The sequence below is a fragment of the Phyllobates terribilis genome, unplaced genomic scaffold, assembly GCF_046119375.1.
Source record: "Phyllobates terribilis strain yellow unplaced genomic scaffold, ASM4611937v1 Scaffold_5__5_contigs__length_657084704, whole genome shotgun sequence".
NCBI classification, from domain to species: Eukaryota; Metazoa; Chordata; class Amphibia; order Anura; family Dendrobatidae; genus Phyllobates; species Phyllobates terribilis.
This window is the reverse complement of record NW_027362765.1, coordinates 366128285-366146621: the sequence shown is the minus strand read 5'-3', so window position 1 is coordinate 366146621 and position 18337 is coordinate 366128285. Positions and strand designations below refer to the sequence as shown.

The 18337-nt window shown below is 50.2% G+C and overlaps 1 protein-coding gene across 3 annotated transcripts in view; it reads right to left on the bottom strand.

Moving 5' to 3' along the window:
* SORCS1 (sortilin related VPS10 domain containing receptor 1) overlaps positions 1–18337 on the bottom strand; it is a 951041-nt gene that overhangs the window by 613565 nt on the left and 319139 nt on the right. For all 3 annotated transcript variants that reach the window (XM_073684756.1, XM_073684757.1, XM_073684758.1), the window contains exon 2: positions 6035–6102. In XM_073684756.1, coding sequence (XP_073540857.1) covers positions 6035–6102 — 68 coding nt within the window. The remainder of the gene's footprint in view (positions 1–6034; positions 6103–18337) is intronic.

Below are 18337 nucleotides of genomic sequence, written 5' to 3'. Positions count from 1 at the left end.
TACTTATATCCACTTCTAGCAAGGTAGCCAGAAGAGTGCAGTCAGTTTGGGAGGCCTACAACTCCGCCTGGCCAGGGGAGATCCCATCTGCTCAAGGACTGACCAGGCCCCGTTCACTAGCAAGTACTCCGGGAGGGTCTATCGTTGTTACCAGTAAAGACCCTGAATTACACCGCACCGTCTCTGAGTGGTTCCTGCTACCCCCATCATCCATCTGCTGCCCTGAGGCCATACCCCTCCCGTTGGGGGTTATACCATCTACGCTGCACCATCCATCCACCGGCCTCAGCGGACTGTCCTGCAGCGGCAGCTCCATAGCTGCATTCAACGGGTGGCGTAGTCGTCCTACATCTACCGCTGTTACATCGCCGCTCAGTTGTCTCCCTGGGCACGGACCGGGTCACCGCCACGAGACTACAACCCTCAAGAGATCCGGCTCCGGGTAAGCTCCCGCGTGCGCAACGCAGCGCGACACAGGCCCAGGGGCGCGTCAGCTGCACTGCCCCCGACCCCCATCACACCCCTCTCCATTATATCCCTGTATGAGCTGCACTGCCCTCGGCCCCCATCACACCCTTCTTCATTATACACCTGTACGAGCTGCACTGCCCCCGGCCTCCATCACACCCCTCTCCATTATACCCCTGTATGAGCTGCACTGCCCCCGGCCCCCATCACACCCCTCTCCATTATATCCCTGTACGAGCTGCACTGCCCCCGGCCCCCATCACACCCCTCTCTATTATATCCCTGTACAAGCTGCACTGCCCCCGGCCCCCATCACACCCCTCTCCATTATATCCCTGTATGAGCTGCACTGCCCTCGGCCCCCATCACACCCTTCTTCATTATACACCTGTACGAGCTGCACTGCCCCCGGCCTCCATCACACCCCTCTCCATTATACCCCTGTATGAGCTGCACTGCCCCCGGCCCCCATCACACCCCTCTCCATTATATCCCTGTACGAGCTGCACTGCCCCCGGCCCCCATCACACCCCTCTCTATTATATCCCTGTACAAGCTGCACTGCCCCCGGCCCCCATCACACCCCTCTCCATTATATCCCTGTATGAGCTGCACTGCCCTCGGCCCCCATCACACCCTTCTTCATTATACACCTGTACGAGCTGCACTGCCCCCGGCCTCCATCACACCCCTCTCCATTATACCCCTGTATGAGCTGCACTGCCCCCGGCCCCCATCACACCCCTCTCCATTATAACCCTGTACGAGCTGCACTGCCCCCGGCCCCCATCACACCCCTCTCCATTATAACCCTGTACGAGCTGCACTGCCCCCGGCCCCCATCACACCCCTCTCTATTATATCCCTGTACGAGGTGCACTGCCCTCGGCCCCCATCACACCCTTCTTCATTATACACCTGTACGAGCTGCACTGCCCCCGGCCCCCATCACACCCCTCTCTATTATATCCCTGTACGAGCTGCACTGCCCCCAGCCCCCATCACACCCCTCTCCATTATACTCCTGTATGAGCTGCACTGCCCCCGGCCCCCATCACACCCTTCTTCATTATACACCTGTACGAGCTGCACTGCCCCCGGCCCCCATCACACCCCTCTCTATTATATCCCTGTACGAGCTGCACTGCCCCCGGCCCCCATCACACCCCTCTCCATTATACCCCTGTATGAGCTGCACTGCCCCCGGCCCCCATCACACCCTTCTTCATTATACACCTGTACGAGCTGCACTGCCCCCGGCCCCCATCACACCCCTCTCCATTATACCCCTGTACGAGCTGCACTGCCCCCGGCCCCCATCACAACCCTCTCCATTATATCCCTGTACGAGCTGCACTGCCCCCTGCCCCATCACACCCCTCTCTATTATATCCCTGTACGAGCTGCACTGCCCCCTGCCCCATCACACCCCTCTCTATTATATCCCTGTACGAGCTGCACTGCCCCCGGCCCCCATCACAACCCTCTCCATTATATCCCTGTACGAGCTGCACTGCCCCCGGCCCCCATCACAACCCTCTCTATTATATCCCTGTACGAGCTGCACTGCCCCCGGCCCCCATCACACCCCTCTCTATTATATCCCTGTACGAGCTACACTGCCCTCGGCCCCCATCACAACCCTCTCTATTATATCCCTGTACGAGCTACACTGCCCTCGGCCCCCATCACACCCCTCTCCATTATATCCCTGTACAAGCTGCACTGCCCCTGGCCCCCATCACACCCCTCTCTATTATATCCCTGTACGAGCTGCACTGCCCCCGGCTCCCATCACACCCCTCTCCATTATATCCCTGTACGAGCTGCACTGCCCCCGGCCCCCATCACATCCCTCTCCATTATATCCCTGTACGAGCTGCACTGCCCCCGGCCCCCATCACACTCCTCTCTATTATATCCCTGTACGAGCTGCACTGCCCCCGGCCCCCATCACACCCCTCTCTATTATATCCCTGTACGAGCTGCACTGCCCCCGGCCCCCATCACACCCCTCTCCATTATACTCCTGTACGAGCTGCACTGCCCCCGTCCCCCATCACAACCCTCTCCATTATATCCCTGTACGAGCTGCACTGCCCCCGGCCCCCATCACACCCCTCTCCATTATATCCCTGTACGAGCTGCACTGCCCCCGGCCCCCATCATACCCCTCTCCATTATATCCCTGTACGAGCTGCACTGCCCCCGGCCCCCATCACACCCCTCTCCATTATATCCCTGTACGAGCTGCACTGCCCCCGGCCCCCATCACACCCCTCTCTATTATATCCCTGTACGAGCTGCACTGCCCCCGGCCCCCATCACACCCCTCTCCATTATATCCCTGTACGAGCTGCACTGCCCCCGGCCCCCATCACACCCCTCTCCATTATATCCCTGTACGAGCTGCACTGCCCCCGGCCCCCATCACACCCCTCTCCATTATATCCCTGTACGAGCTGCACTGCCCCCGGCCCCCATCACACCCCTCTCCATTATACTCCTGTACGAGCTGCACTGCCCCCGGCCCCCATCACACCCCTCTCCATTATATCCCTGTACGAGCTGCACTGACCCCGGCCCCCATCACACCCCTCTCCATTATACTCCTGTACGAGCTGCACTGCCCCCGGCCCCCATCACACCCCTCTCCATTATATCCCTGTACGAGCTGCACTGCCCCCGGCCCCCATCACACCCCTCTCCATTATATCCCTGTACGAGCTGCACTGCCCCCGGCCCCCATCACACCCCTCTCCATTATATCCCTGTACGAGCTGCACTGACCCCGGCCCCCATCACACCCCTCTCTATTATATCCCTGTACGAGCTGCACTGCCCCCGGCCCCCATCACACCCCTCTCTATTATATCCCTGTACGAGCTGCACTGCCCCCGGCCCCCATCACACCCCTCTCCATTATATCCCTGTACGAGCTGCACTGCCCCCGGCCCCCATCACACTCCTCTCCATTATATCCCTGTACGAGCTGCACTGACCCCGGCCCCCATCACACCCCTCTCTATTATATCCCTGTACGAGCTGCACTGCCCCCGGCCCCCATCACACCCCTCTCCATTATATCCCTGTACGAGCTGCACTGCCCCCGGCCCCCATCACACCCCTCTCTATTATATCCCTGTACGAGCTGCACTGCCCCCGGCCCCCATCACACCCCTCTCTATTATATCCCTGTACGAGCTGCACTGCCCCCGGCCCCCATCACACCCCTCTCCATTATATCCCTGTACGAGCTGCACTGCCCCCGGCCCCCATCACACCCCTCTCCATTATACCCCTGTACGAGCTGCACTGCCCCCGGCCCCCATCACACCCCTCTCCATTATACCCCTGTACGAGCTGCAATCTGCTGATTTGACATCTTACAAGACTTGTCTTCAGCTCCGTGTGAGTTTCACCCTCGACAGCTGCGCTGAGTGGATTTACACTCTCAAGGATTATTTTCTCTGCCTTAAGAAGCGGCACATTTAATTACAGGCTCTCATTATCCGCCAGGTAGTGGCGATGTAATTACCTCCTGATAACGTATCCTGCTGTATATAGGACTGCACTGGATATCGGTCACCTAAGTGTCATTAGTAATTCCAGCATCGTAAAGAACGGATCGTCAGCAATATCTACATTCATGCTTCATGAGATTGGGCAAATTAGTTAATGTAGAGCTAGTTGTATAGAGCTATTCCCCCGGGCTGGATAAAAGACTGTGGAGTCACTGGAAAAAATAATTTATGGAAGAACAAAAATCCAAAATTGATAAATAATGCCGCCATACAATGCACAAATAATAGAACCGTATAGTGAACACATATTAGTCCTATAGATTAAACATCAGCCATAATAGCTAAATAATTCCGTAATATTGTAGTATTATTGATAGGGCAAATTTTACCAAAGCCACATGATAGAAGTTTAGCGAGTAAAGTACCAGGATGGGCATTCGGCCTTTTATTCGGGCAGTCCCGCCAGAGCTTCCATTACTTTTTACAGAAGAAATAGCACAGAATACAGCACTATTCCTGCTTTCTCAATGGTGGAAACCTGAACAGAACCCCAATGGACCTCATTACGAGTTAAGGGGATTTATCAGGCACCATTTTATCTGTTGTGTGATGGACCTGACACATGACTATGGCTTCTAATGACCTCGCTCTGTGCGACTCTCACAACTCTCGCACTTCATCTAATGTAACCTAAAACTAAGTGCAATGTTGCATTTTATGTTACCGTGCACACCAGTCTCTGAGGAAGCAATTCGCATTAAGTCTTGTATCCTCTGTAAAGAACAGGGAACGGCCTATTTTTCCTCAAAGTCAATGTTAACCTACTGAACTTCATTTTAATCTTGTTACTTTTTTACTTTATGTGTTGATTAATTGCACAATGTATCTTATTTATAATGTATCTTATTTTCTGTATTTCAGCTCCAAATCCCAAACCAGCCCAAATGACTTCCACGTCTCCGCTTAGTTTGCCCCGAAGACGAGTTTTCTATCCTAGTTGGTTTCCGCCCCCAGTTTAGGTGTCATCGCATACATGTGTTGCATCTCATCTGTATACATCTCTAGTCCAAGATGCAATGTGAGGATGACATATGCAATGAGCACTGATCCAGACAGCGTCTGTGTGACTGCATGCTAAGAATCCTAAAAGAGCAGATGTAAGGCAATAATGGAAAGGTAGCTTAGGTCTCCATGCTGGAGATCACTCACATTAGCATGCGATAGCTTTAAAAAAAATAAATGATGTTGCATTTTCAAGCTTGGATGGAATTTCTCTGCTTTAAGCAAAACCCTTTAAATCTGTAAGAATATGTTTACTACTTAAACTAGTGGTGTGACTGCATAGACCATGGAACAAGAATAAGAATGATATATGTCTTATAGCAATCCGATCTGCCAGTGCTGAGAAATCAAGCTTTGAATAATATCTGAGCTCCTCGGGGGCGTGTCACTGTCAGCACATGGACACGCCCAAGCCTTAGCACTTCCTGGCTAATTTGCATATTGACTTAAAGCATTATTTCTCAGCACTGGAACATCCGATTGCTACAAGTCAGGTGTCATTTTGATTGTTATTCCCAGACCTATACAGCCCTAGCACTAGTTTATGTAGTGAAATCATCCTCACGGGTTTTCCTTTAAATCTACATTCAAGAGGCTCCATGGCTCATTAGCGAGGCATCGATGTAACTTTTTTGCCGGTACAAAGAAAAGGCAGAAGATTTGGAGCTCGGTCTTCTATGAAGATAAAGATACTCCTATAAAAATGATGAAAACTTTTGTACCAGTCGCAAGAAACTAAAGAAAGGAAATGAAACGAGATCAGCGTCTCCTGCAATGACATCTCTGGTTATGAAGGATCTCATCGCTGGGTGAAGCCATTTTAAACCTAGGACTAAATATGAGAAAAAGCCAATGAGTATAGCCTGGGGAGAACTGTCATCAGATATCCCACATGTCCAATTACTCTGAGTATAAAGACCTCAGCCACCAAATACATGTATAAGTATCCCAGCAATTAGAGGCCGAGTGTATGCACGTACCTCCATAGAGAGCTCTCCGTGATGCTTCCCAGGTTGTAATCGTACAGCTTTGTCAGAATTAGTATCACCTGCAGGCGAGAAGGAGACAGAGAGGGAAAGACAATCTCAGTTTAGTCTGAAACAATTACCGTCTGGTAAAAGCAGAATGGAGCTGACCCTAGGGGGGAGCGTCAGCATTTGTTATAATGGGCGCGTAATACAAATGAACAGGACTCATAAAGCTAACAGGGAGCGACTGGGATGTTCTCAGGCGCTAAAGTCACGCGGATGCCGGCGCTTCACCTCTGCCGGGCAACTGTCAACGCGGAGTCGTTCCGAGCAGAGGTGTCAGATACGGAGCACGAATCATGCAAAGTTTCCAAAAGCCGGGAGCAAATGCAAGAACACAGGGGGGCATTATGGGTAGAGGATTAAAATAATATGCAAAACGGATGGATTTCATGAATACCAAAAATGATCAGTAAAGTTACAATGACTAATTGTTAGAGCGAAGTGAAATCTCTTTGAGGCAAAATGCTTTCCATCCAAATTTGCCCAAATAAAAAATTTTTTTTTTTCTAAAATTCTGAATTACGATTCAATTAGTGTGAATGACGTAAGATGTCGGCCGGCTGTCACCTGTCTGCTGCCGCCCTCGTCTGTTTTGGTCTCCACTGAACTGTGTCTGGCGCCCCCCTGTACTGCCTCCACCACAACACACGTCCCGTCACATCATAACGTTACGGCTCAATCAGCTCCGAAGACGCCAAAGATGGCGGCTCAGTGAAGACCGAACCGGGGCAGAAGGTCCAGATCTGATGGGGCGGCACAAGACAATGGGTGAGGGTCAAGTGAAAAGAATCTTTTCTATGTACTTTTTACATATGTTTATTACTCTCAGGTCTGAATGTAACAGCCTCCTCGAGGAGAGGAGCAAGGGGACTTTCTGGATTGACATGACCCTCCTAGAAATGATCCGTGTAGCTGAAGTTCACCGTGTGCTCAAACACCCAGTAACTGGGTGTAGATATGCACCACTTTCTGCACCAACTCCAATAAATATGTCATAATGAATTAGAGATCCCATATCTGTCCGCTATATTCCCCAAAAGGGTGTATAGAAGGTGGGTGGTCATCATAGAGGGCCAGGCTGAGTTAGGTGTGACCTCTGTTCCCCCTCTAGAGAGCAAAGCTCCCAATGCCAACAGCAGCCACAGACAGAAGAGGCCTCTGAGCAAGAGCAGTAGACAGAGCTTCTCCAGGATCTCAGCAGAATTCATCCCTTCTGTGCAGGACACCAGCTCATTACAGCCCGGAGCTGCGCTCATCTGCCTGCACGGCGTCAGCTAAACTCTAAGAAAGCTATGGAGATAGTGGATACCATGAAAGAAAGAGGAAAGGTCGGAAGGTAGGAAAGCGAGGAATAAGGAAGGAAGGAACGAACGAAGGAAAGGAGTGAGGATTGAACCAAGGAATGATGGAAGGAATGAATGGAGAAAAGAAGGAAGGAAAAATAAGGGAGATAGGGAAGAAGAAAGAAGGAAGGAAAAAGGAAAGAAGGAACGAAGGAAGTAGAGATGGAAAGAAGTAAGGAAGGAACGAAGAAAAGAAAAGGAAGGAATGAAGGAAGAGAGGAAGGAAGGAAGAAAGGAAGGAAAAAAGAAGGGGGGGGAAGAAGATGGAGGGAAAGAAGGAGAGATGGAAATGAGTAGGGAAGGAAGAAAGGAAGCAAGGAAGGAAAAGGGAGCAATGAATGAAGGAAGAGAGGAAGGAAGGTAGGTGAAGGGAGGAAGGAAGAAAGAAAGAACAGAAAAGGAAAGAATAGAGGAAGAGCAGAAAAAAACAAAGAAGGAAGGAAAAGGAAAGAGGGGAGAAAGGAAAGATGAAAGTAAGGGAGGAAAGAAGGAAGGAAAGAAGGTAAAAAGAAGGAAGAGAAGAAAAAGACAGAAGGAAGGAAAAGGAAGGAAAGTGAGGGAGGAAGGAAGAAAGAATGGAAAAGGAAAGAAGAGAGGAAGAGCAGAAGGAACCAAGGAAGGAAGCAGGTAAGGAAAAGGAAAGAAGGGAGAAAGAAAGGAAAAAGAAGGGAGGAAGGAAGGAGGGAGGGAAAGGAGTAAGGAAGGAAAAGGAAGAAAGAAAGGAAGGAAGGAAAGAAAGAAAGAAAATTCTGGAATTCTGTGCATCAACATGTCCGACTATCCGCCACATTCGGATCCTTCAGACGGAACCTGGAAAACCCATCTCTTCAAACAAGCTTACTGCCTGCCATGACCTTGCTTGCTGCCACCTCACCACCAGAGCTGCTGCAACCCCCTCAACCTACTGTCTCCTTCCCCATTCCTGCAGAATGTAAGCCCGTAAGGGCAGGGTCCTCTTCCCTCTGTACCAGTCTTTCATTGTTAGTTCATTTACTGTAAGTGATATCTGTATTTGGTATGTAACCCCTCCTCATGTACAGCACCATGGAATCAATGGCGCTATATAAATTAATAATAAGAAAATAATAAGAAGGAAGGAAGGAAATAGAAGGGATGAAGGATGGAAAGTGAAGGGAGGAAGAAATACAGAAAGAACAGAAAAGGAAAGAAAGAAGGAAGGAAGAAGAGAGGAAGAGCAGAAGGAACTAATGAGGGAAATGTGGCACCCTGCTACTACAGGTAGCACAGGACCCAAAAGGGTGCATGGACGGACTCCTCCACAAGAGGCCCTCACTACAAACAGACACCTCCACCCTTCCACCTCAGACCACCAGAGGGAGCCCTGTTAGGGATATATATATGGAGGGTGGAGTCAGCCAGTTGAGTTCAGTCAGACAGTGTGCTGGCACTTAGACCAGTGAAGAAGCAGCACGTCTGCTGCTGTGTACAGAGGAGCATCTGAAGCTCACCCCAAGATACTAGCAGGACACTGGGTCCGCGCCTACAGGGTTCTCTACACCTAGTAGGGACAACCGGCATACCAGGAGGCTTCCAGACCCCTGGTCATCCTGAAGCTACCATCAAATACAGGACTAGGAACCACGAAGGCCCCGGCATCCAGGGATAGTAGTTGCCAAAGAAAAGTCCTACTACCAAGCGGTCAGGTGAGAGAGCAATACAACATAGAAGCTAGGCCCAGTTGCAGGCGGGCCAGAAGCTTAGAGAGAGGGAGAAACGGATCAGGAGGCCTTATACCCGCTCACTGGGGAGAAGTCCAGAAGTGCACCCTTCCTAGCAAGTACCCTGGACCCTACCTGCCGTTACACCAGTAAAGGTACTGAAGCGAACCCCCTGTGTGCGTGTCCGTCATTCCCCCGACCCGACCGGGCCATCTCTCACCTGCATCCCTTCCATCAAGCCTGCCCCGGGGGCTCGCTCCGCCTGTGGGGAGCAGAGACATCCCAGCTGCCATCCCATCACCCCCGGAGGTCTGCAGCAGCGGCGGTAACTATTACCAGAAACCACAGGTGGCGTCACGAGATAAACTGTACACTAAAACCCCTTTTAAAGACAGACCCCAGAGGACGGGCCCGGAAGCCGACTGCCGTGATATCCTACAAAGAAGGTAAAGGCCCAGGTACCGAGTCTCCCCCATATATCCCCCTGGGCGAGTCAGAAACAAGGAAGAAAGGGGAAAGAAGTGAGAAAGGAAAGAAGGAAAAATGTAAAAGTAAGGAAGGAAGAAACAGGAAGGAAAGAAAAGGAAAAATGGAAAGAGATAATGAAAGGAGAGATTAGAAAAAGAAATGAAACAAAGGGAGAATGGAAAGGAAAATAATTGATAAAGTAAAGACGAAATGGAAGGAAAGAGTAAAAAGGAAATTATTAGAAAACTAATTGGAAAGGAAAGTGGAAAAAGCTGTGGAGGCCCCTAGGCGTACGCCCCTATAAACTTCTCCTATCCTGAGCGTCACTCTCTGCAGACTCTGATCCTGAGTAGATTTCTTTTACTGCAGCAGATCGAGATTTTACCAAACTTAAACAATTGTTAACATCTCAATGAAACACCTCTACATATTTCTTTAGCGAGTCGGCTGTTCCGATGGCCGCCTCGGTCTTTTGTCTGAATTTGCTTCCCTCTCCATTTATGAGGACCTGCTGACATTACACAAGAAGCTCAGTGAGGACCTTTTCTTCCAGCCGCTCCTCGGCCACTTTAATGGCATAAAATACTTTGACAAAAGGAGTTTCCCGCTAAATGCCCTGTAATGTCGGAGGTGAATACAGTCGTGATTAGTGGGTTGAACACTGATTTTCCTGGATTGAACATTCAGGTGAAGTGAATGATAAAAACTTCCCATTGTGACCGATTTAAGGGACATTGTGGAAATTTTACACATGAAAAGAGTCTAATTCTCTATTGTGTAAAAGAGACATTTTTTCACATTTCCTCCAAATACTCAGGTCTAGCGGGATGCAGCAATGTCATACCAGATTCATACACTATTATACAGATTGTCACCGGCACAACACAGCAGTCAGTATAGCACATTAATACCCACACATCTGTCACTTGCTCATTATCCTTTAATATGTGCATTTATTAAGCAATGAACAAGCAATATACTAATACTAATATATATTGAACGTGTTACATACTTACTACCATGCTACATGCAAAATTTGCAAATTACAGATTTGTCACTTGCTCATTATCCTTTTCTATTGTTATTTCTCAAACAAGGCACACATAATGCACTGCCACCAACACTAATATATAAATTAAAATGATGCAATGTACACTCATAGGAGGTGTCAAATTAACAGATTATTATGCTACAGGCATAAAATTAGCAAATTGCTAATCTGTCACTTGCTCATTATCTCTTTCTACTGTGTATATTTATCAATTAGGCACATGATTTATGCCCACCCTAATAAATAATAAATGTTTAATATACACTCATTGACTGTCAATTTAACAGGTGATCACTGAGGTACAGGTTAAATTAGCAAATGACACCTCCCTCTCTTGCTTATTACTTTTTTTATTAATCTAAATTAAAGATACGAAACAGAACAATAACATGACACTAATATGAATATTGAGGAAATCTTATAACGTAAAAAATAATAATTCAGCTTGACACTGTGTATTGCATGAGTAACATCCAAACATAAAAAGTGTCATTTCAACATATGAGTATTGTGTTCCACTATTGCTAATGCTAAAAAAGAGTCAGTTCTCAGACTTTCCTTGGACAAACCTCATCCCATTCATAGCTGCTGATTGGCTGCCGTGCTCACATAGCATAACAGTGTCATGCAAATCCCGGGAGATCCAGCGCCAGCATTGCTCATGGCGCTAGTGCAGAAGGTGAGTATCCATTATTATTATTTTACACTAGACAATATTGTATTTAAGAAGAGGTTGCCCAAGTAGTGGATAATTACTTTAAAATATCTGTTACTTGCTTATTACCCTCTATCAATAAAACAATGTCCAAGCAAGCAAACTAGTAATATGACCTTAGTAGACATGTTGAATGAGTAATATACAGAGATGAGCAAACTATTTTCAGACAAATAAAATTTGCTTTAAATTTCATTTAAAAAAAATAGAATTTGCAAGAATCTGACTTTTTTAAAATTTAATTCTTTCAAATCAAGCAAAATGGCTTAATTCTTTTTAGGGCCAGGAAGGGGTTAATTCACCTGTTTAGCACCGCAGCTCCTTGCCTAGTCCCTTGCTGCTTTGCTTCTTCTCTCCAACTGTGGTATTATTTTCCAAATTAATGATTCAGCGCTGACTAGGCGGCACGATGCACGTGATGTCACATGATTCTTAGAGAATATCATGGACGCCTGTCAGGAAAACGACACCCACTTGGGTCAGACCTTGCAGCTCTCTGGCGCCCCCTTATCCTGCTGGTCAAACACGGTATTGACCGAGGATACGCACGGGTGCAGCTGCTCTAATTTATGTCGACTATTGCGGCAGGTGATGTGACAGGACGTATATATACCACCAGTTCCTTCCAGGAACGTATATATACCTCCGACCAGCCACCCTCAAACCACAATATCACATAAATACTGGTATACTGCCACCACCGATCGCTTAACAGGTGGATCGGGTACCTGGTAGGTAACGTGAATTAGCGGGTGAGGAACGTGTTTGCTCGACATAGGACAAGAAGAACGAAACTGGTAAATAATTAATGATTTACTCCCAAAAGGGGGGCAGTGTTTACAAAATATATACAAGATATTATAAAGGAGACAATTTACATATATGCATAAACAGTTATTAAAATAAAAGGGATAAGTAATAGCAAAACCTGCTTCACAAGGTGATGGTCTCAGATTCTGTGGGGGGGACGGCTCCCCGGAAATTAGACTTGATTCCTTCACGCAGCGTGTAGTGCATGCGTCTGGCGTCCCTGGTTGGAATGGCTTGAAAAATGGCCGATCTGGTTTTTAGCAAGCAGCCAAAACTCTGGGGAACACCCCTTATTTACCTTACAAGGGGGCTCGGCTTTGCGAGCCCACCCAGCTGCAGAAGACCTAAAAAATCCTTCAGATTCCATATCTTGGTGTGGGGGGGTCCCACATCCAAGAGGGAGACAACATTTTGACCGTCACCAATATTCATGAAGATAGATATTAAATATGAAACCTCTATGACGCTCAGAAGCTCAGAATCCATTATCTCAGTTCCCGGTCATTCCTCAGTTATGCAAGTTATACTATTGTAATGGGAAAAGGGTAAGCATTCAAAAAAACGTGGTTCCGATGTTTCTGTCAGACCTGTGCGTGATTAAAATTGGCATAAAACGTTTGTACAATTAAACAATGGGATTTTTTGGAGGGATTTTCCGGTTTGTACCAGTGCTTGCCCTGGACTGAGGTTTTATGGCGGGTCATAAAGATTCCTGGTTTGGGGAAAAGCAAAAGTGAGTTCTATGTCTTCTCTTACAAACAGATAGGGGGTGGGGTTTTTTCCTTTTTAAAACATCTCTCATTTTTTAAAACTCGGGCAAAAATACCTTTTGCCTGACACCTCCCCCTTTTAGACTGCGCTATGGAGGTAGGACCTTCTGGTACTCCTCCAAGCGTATGTCTGGAGGCTCCCCTCGCCGGGACAACCCATCGGCATTGCCATGCTCGCTGCCCTTGCGGTGTTGAACGGTAAAGTCGTACTGCTGGAGGGTGAGGCTCCAGCGTAACAACCTTCCGTTGGCACCTGACATGGTGTGCAGCCAACTCAGGGGGTTGTGGTCAGTCACGACAGTGAAGGGGCGCCCGTACAAGTAAGGCTGTAAGCGGTTGAGGGCCCATACAATGGCCAGGCACTCCTTCTCTATGGTGGAATAGGCCACTTCCCTCGGCAGCAGTTTCCGGCTTAGGTACAACACGGGGTGTTCTTGGTTCCCCGAGTCGACCTGGCTGAGTACAGCACCGAGGCCAAACTCACTGGCGTCGGTCTGTACTAAGAGTGGCCGTGTGCCGTCGACCGCCTTTAGTACAGGAGAGCTGCTCAGGGCAGTCTTCAAAGCCCTAAAGGCCACCTCGCATTCATCCGTCCATTTGACGGAATGGGGTAGGCTCTTCCTGGTGAGGTCTGTCAAGGGCTTCGCAAGGCTACTATAGTCCTGCACAAAGCGTCTATAGTACCCTGCGGTGCCCAAGAAGGACTGCACCTGCTTCTTGGTCCTGGGGGTGGTCCAGGACACGATAGCGTCCACCTTCCCAGGCTCTGGCTTCAGAGTACCCCCACCTACCCGGTGCCCCAGGTAGTGGACCTCGTTCATGCCCATCTGGCACTTTCCCAGCTTGATGGTCAAGCCCGCCTGGTGAATGCGCCTGAGCACCTGCTGCAGATGCTCGAGGTGATCCTCCCAGGTGGGACTGAAGATGGCAATGTCATCCAGGTACGCCACTGCGTACCTCTCCAGTCCCTGGAGCAGGTGGTTGACCATTCGCTGGAACGTGGCAGGGGCATTTTTCATGCCGAAGGGCATGACCGTGGATTCATACAATCCGAAGGGGGTGATAAAGGCGGACTTCTCCTGGGCCCCGGGGCTCAAGGGAATCTGCCAATATCCCCGACTCAAATCCATGATGGAGAGATAGCTCGCGCTGGCTAACCGCTCCAGCAGCTCCTCAATGCGTGGCATTGGTTGTGCGTCAGAGGCAGTGATAGCGTTGAGCCCCCTGTAGTCCACACAGAACCGGGTGGTCCGGTCCTTCTTAGGCACCAGGACTACAGGTGAGGCCCACGCGCTCTTGGACCGCTTAATCACCCCCAACTGCAGCATCTCCTCGACCTCCTGGCGCATGACATGCTGCACCTCGTCGGAGATTCGATAGGCTGTCCGCTGGAGTGGGGCATGATTCCCGGTGTCCACTTCATGAACCGCCACTTCAGTCCTGCCAGGCAGGTTGGTGAACACTGCTTGGAAGAGTTTCAGCACTGCTTGCATCTGAGACCTCTGGTCTGCGGATAGCAAGTCGCTTAGCTCTACATCCTCTAGGGACCCGCTGGCCTTCGCTTGGGCGAGCATGTCCAAGAGGGGGTCATCCTCCCCATCCTCGGGCAGGTTGCAGACCGGTAGGACACAGGGTCCACGTTCTTGATGAGCCTTCATCATATTAACGTGAAACGCCTTCCGCCTACCCCGCTCGTGGTCAAGTGTGATCACGTAGGTGACCGGGTTGAGCTGTTGGTGAATGACGTACGGGCCTTCCCAGGCCGCCTGAAGCTTGTCCTTTGGTACGGGGACCAGCACCCACACCTTCTGACCCACCTGGTAGGTCCGTTCTCGGGCGTTCTGGTCGTACCAATGCTTCTGGTCAGCCTGGGCTTGCGCCATGTTGTCATGCACCAACTGCGTCAAGGTCTGCATCTTGTCACGGAAGCGCATGACATACTCCACGATGGACACTCCTGGGGAGCTCGGCTCTTCTTCCCAGAATTCCCTTATCAACCCAAGGGGTCCTCGGACACGCCTGCCATACAGGAGCTCAAAGGGGGAGAACCCCGTCGAGGCCTGTGGAACCTCTCTGTAAGCAAATAACAGGTGTGGGAGGTAACGCTCCCAGTCGCGACCCTGGGTTTCAACCAGCATTTTTAACATCTGTTTGAGGGTACCGTTGAATCGCTCACACAAACCATTGGTCTGTGGGTGATACGCACTCGATACCAAATGCTGCACCTGCATTTTCTTACATAGAGCCTCCATTAAGCGTGACATGAACTGAGTCCCCTGGTCGGTAAGCATCTCCCTGGGAAATCCTACTCGCGAAAAGATGGCCAAGAGGGCGTCCGCCACCTTATCCGCCCTAATTGAGGACAGGGCTACTGCCTCCGGATACCGGGTAGCATAGTCTACCACGGTAAGGATGAATCGTTTTCGAGAGCTGCTGGGCATGGCCAGTGGTCCCACAATGTCCACAGCAATCCTCTGGAAAGGCTCCTCTATCACTGGCAAAGAGATCAGGGGGGCTTTGGGGGCAGGCCCTGACTTTCCCACTCTTTGACACGTGGTACAGGAGCGACAGTAGTTCACCACATCTGTCCTCATTTTGGGCCAATAAAAGTGATGAGACAGCCGGGCCTTGGTTTTGCTGACCCCCAAGTGTCCAGCGAGTGGAATTTCATGGGCGATCCGCAACAACTCGTCCCTGAATTGGTAGGGGACGACCAGCTGTCTTTCCCTCAGCCACTCCTGTTGGGGTGTTCAGGGAACTGTCTCCCGGTACAACCTCCCTTGGTCCCAGAATACCCTCTCCTTATCCGACTCGGAGGTGGGTTTCTCCGCGAGGCTCCTTAACGTCTCCAGGCTAGCATCTGAGTGCAGAGCTGCCTGAAACTCCTGGCTGGAGGAAGCCAGAAGTGAGGTTAAGGCCACGTCCTCACTGGGACCCTCTGGGACCGGCTCTGGGTCCATAACTGATTCTGTTATTCCTCTGTCCGAGGAGGGTCCAGAAGGCAGGGCGTTACTTGCGTTCTGGGCACTCTGACTGCGGGTAACAGCGGCTATATAGGCCGTCTCCCCGGGGAATAACACCGTCTCATTAGCCTGCAAGGCCATGAGAACTACTTCTCCATCATCCTCCATTACCTCAGGCACAGTGCTACGTATGGGGCAGCGACTATCAGCCAGGTCACCATCTGTTGTGACACTGGTCACTGGCACAGCACCACCGGCTTCATGGTCCCCGTGCCTCTTCCCATTACCCTTAGCACTGACCTTTGCTCCTGCTAGGGGATCCTCAGCAACATCACCCCGCAGAGTGACATGGCTGAGTTCTCCTGCACCTTCCAATACAACAACATCATCATCATCACCATCATCATCATCTTCATCGTCATCAGGTAAAGCATTGACATTCACAGTATCAGTATTAACCTTACCAACCGTATCAGATCGGGGAGGGGTGTCAGGGGCATAATAAGCAAGCATCCTCCCCAAATCAGTTCCCAACAAAACATTTGCAGGTAGATTTTTGGATAATCCCACTTCCTTCACCCCACTCCCCGCACCCCAATCAATAAAAACCCGGGCCATGGGCAAGGGGCATGGGACGCCCCCAATCCCGGTGACAGTCAGGGTCTTTCCTGGAATAAGCGCTTCAGGGGACACCAGTTCGGGTCGGATGAGGGTTCGTTCGGCCCCAGTGTCCTTGAGGCCTACAGTGAGAGTGTCCCCCACCCTGACAGACTGAAAGTTTTCACAGGCCCTCCCAACCGGCCCACCCACCAAAAGAACTGAGGCATTAGGCCCTGGGGCCTTGGATGGGGGGTTCTTCCTCTGCTTCTCTGGGCAAGTGGCGCTGAGATGACCAATCTGGTTGCAGAAATAACACCTGTGGGCATCAGATGCAGGCCGGGCATTGGTAACGGGAAAAAGGCCTCCGGAAGGTCGGCTGGCAGGGGCAGGGATGGTGGTTGATGGCTTACCCCCTTTCCAGCTGGTGACGACCGGCTTCCGCACCTCTGGTCTCCGGTTGGCCTCGTAGGTGTCTGCGATCTGCGCTGCTTTATTGGCATCAGGTGGCTCCCGATCCATCACGAACTGCCGTACCTCAGTCGGACACAGATGCAGGAACTGGTCTTTCACCATCAGATCCTTTAGCTGCTCAAAGGTGGTCGCTGACAGTCCTTGGATCCACTGCTCAAAGTTGGTTCGGAGCCCGTCTACCACATCGCTGTAGGTGTCATGTGGTCCACGTTGGAGGGTTCTGAATTTTTTCCGGTAAACCTCCGGAGTCAGCTGGTACTTTTTTATCAGGGCCTGCTTGACGGCCTCATAGTCTCCATCCTGCTCTCGAGGGAGGGAAGCAAACACCACTAAAGCTTTTCCTCGGAGCCCTGGAGTCAAATATCTTGCCCATTGGTCGGTGGGCAGCTGATACTGCCTGCAGGCCTTTTCAAAGCCTCGCAGAAATGTGTCCAAGTCCCCATCCTTTTCCATCACAGGGAAGTGCTCAGGACGAGGTTTAAAGCAGCTGGCACTGTTGGACTCACGGGTCTGCGTAGAGGGCAACTCCTTCTGAATAAGGGCTAGCTCCAGCTGGTGTTGTCGGTCAGCTTGTCGCTCAGCAGCCTCTCGGTCAGCTTGTCGCTCAGCCCGCTCCTGGAATTTCAGGATCAGCTGCAGTCGTCCATCATGATCGTCTGTGGCAAGCTCCTCCAAGGCCATCTGCAGGTGGGGGTCCACACTACCCTGGTTGCGGGTATGGCTGGCAATCACCGGTTGGACCCCGGCAGCAGCGCCATCCGGGCCTTGGCTGGCAGCCCCATCATCAGGGCTCTGCTGTCGGACGGGCTCTGCAGCATCTTGTAACAGTTCAGCAATCATTTGTTCTTTGCTTTTGCCGTGGGGGTCAATGCCTTTGATTATACATATTCCAATAAGAGTGTCCTTTTTCTGCTGGTGATACCAGGACTCCCCAACTACGACCATGATCACCAAAATAAAAATAGAAAAGAAAAAACGAAGAAGGGTAGGGGTAACTGCTACACATACAGTATTGTCTCAGATCTAATAAACACTGAGTTCGATCTTCAAAACTTTTGTGCAAGTTTTTAGTGAGAGGAATGATTGCTCAAACCAGATCACTAATGTCCTATGATCCCACCGCTTGCCACCAATTTGTCATGAAAACGACACCCACTTGGGTCAGACCTTGCAGCTCTCTGGCGCCCCCTTATCCTGCTGGTCAAACACGGTATTGACCGAGGATACGCACGGGTGCAGCTGCTCTAATTTATGTCGACTATTGCGGCACGTGATGTGACAGGACGTATATATACCACCAGTTCCTTCCAGGAACGTATATATACCTCCGACCAGCCACCCTCAAACCACAATATCACATAAATACTGGTATACTGCCACCA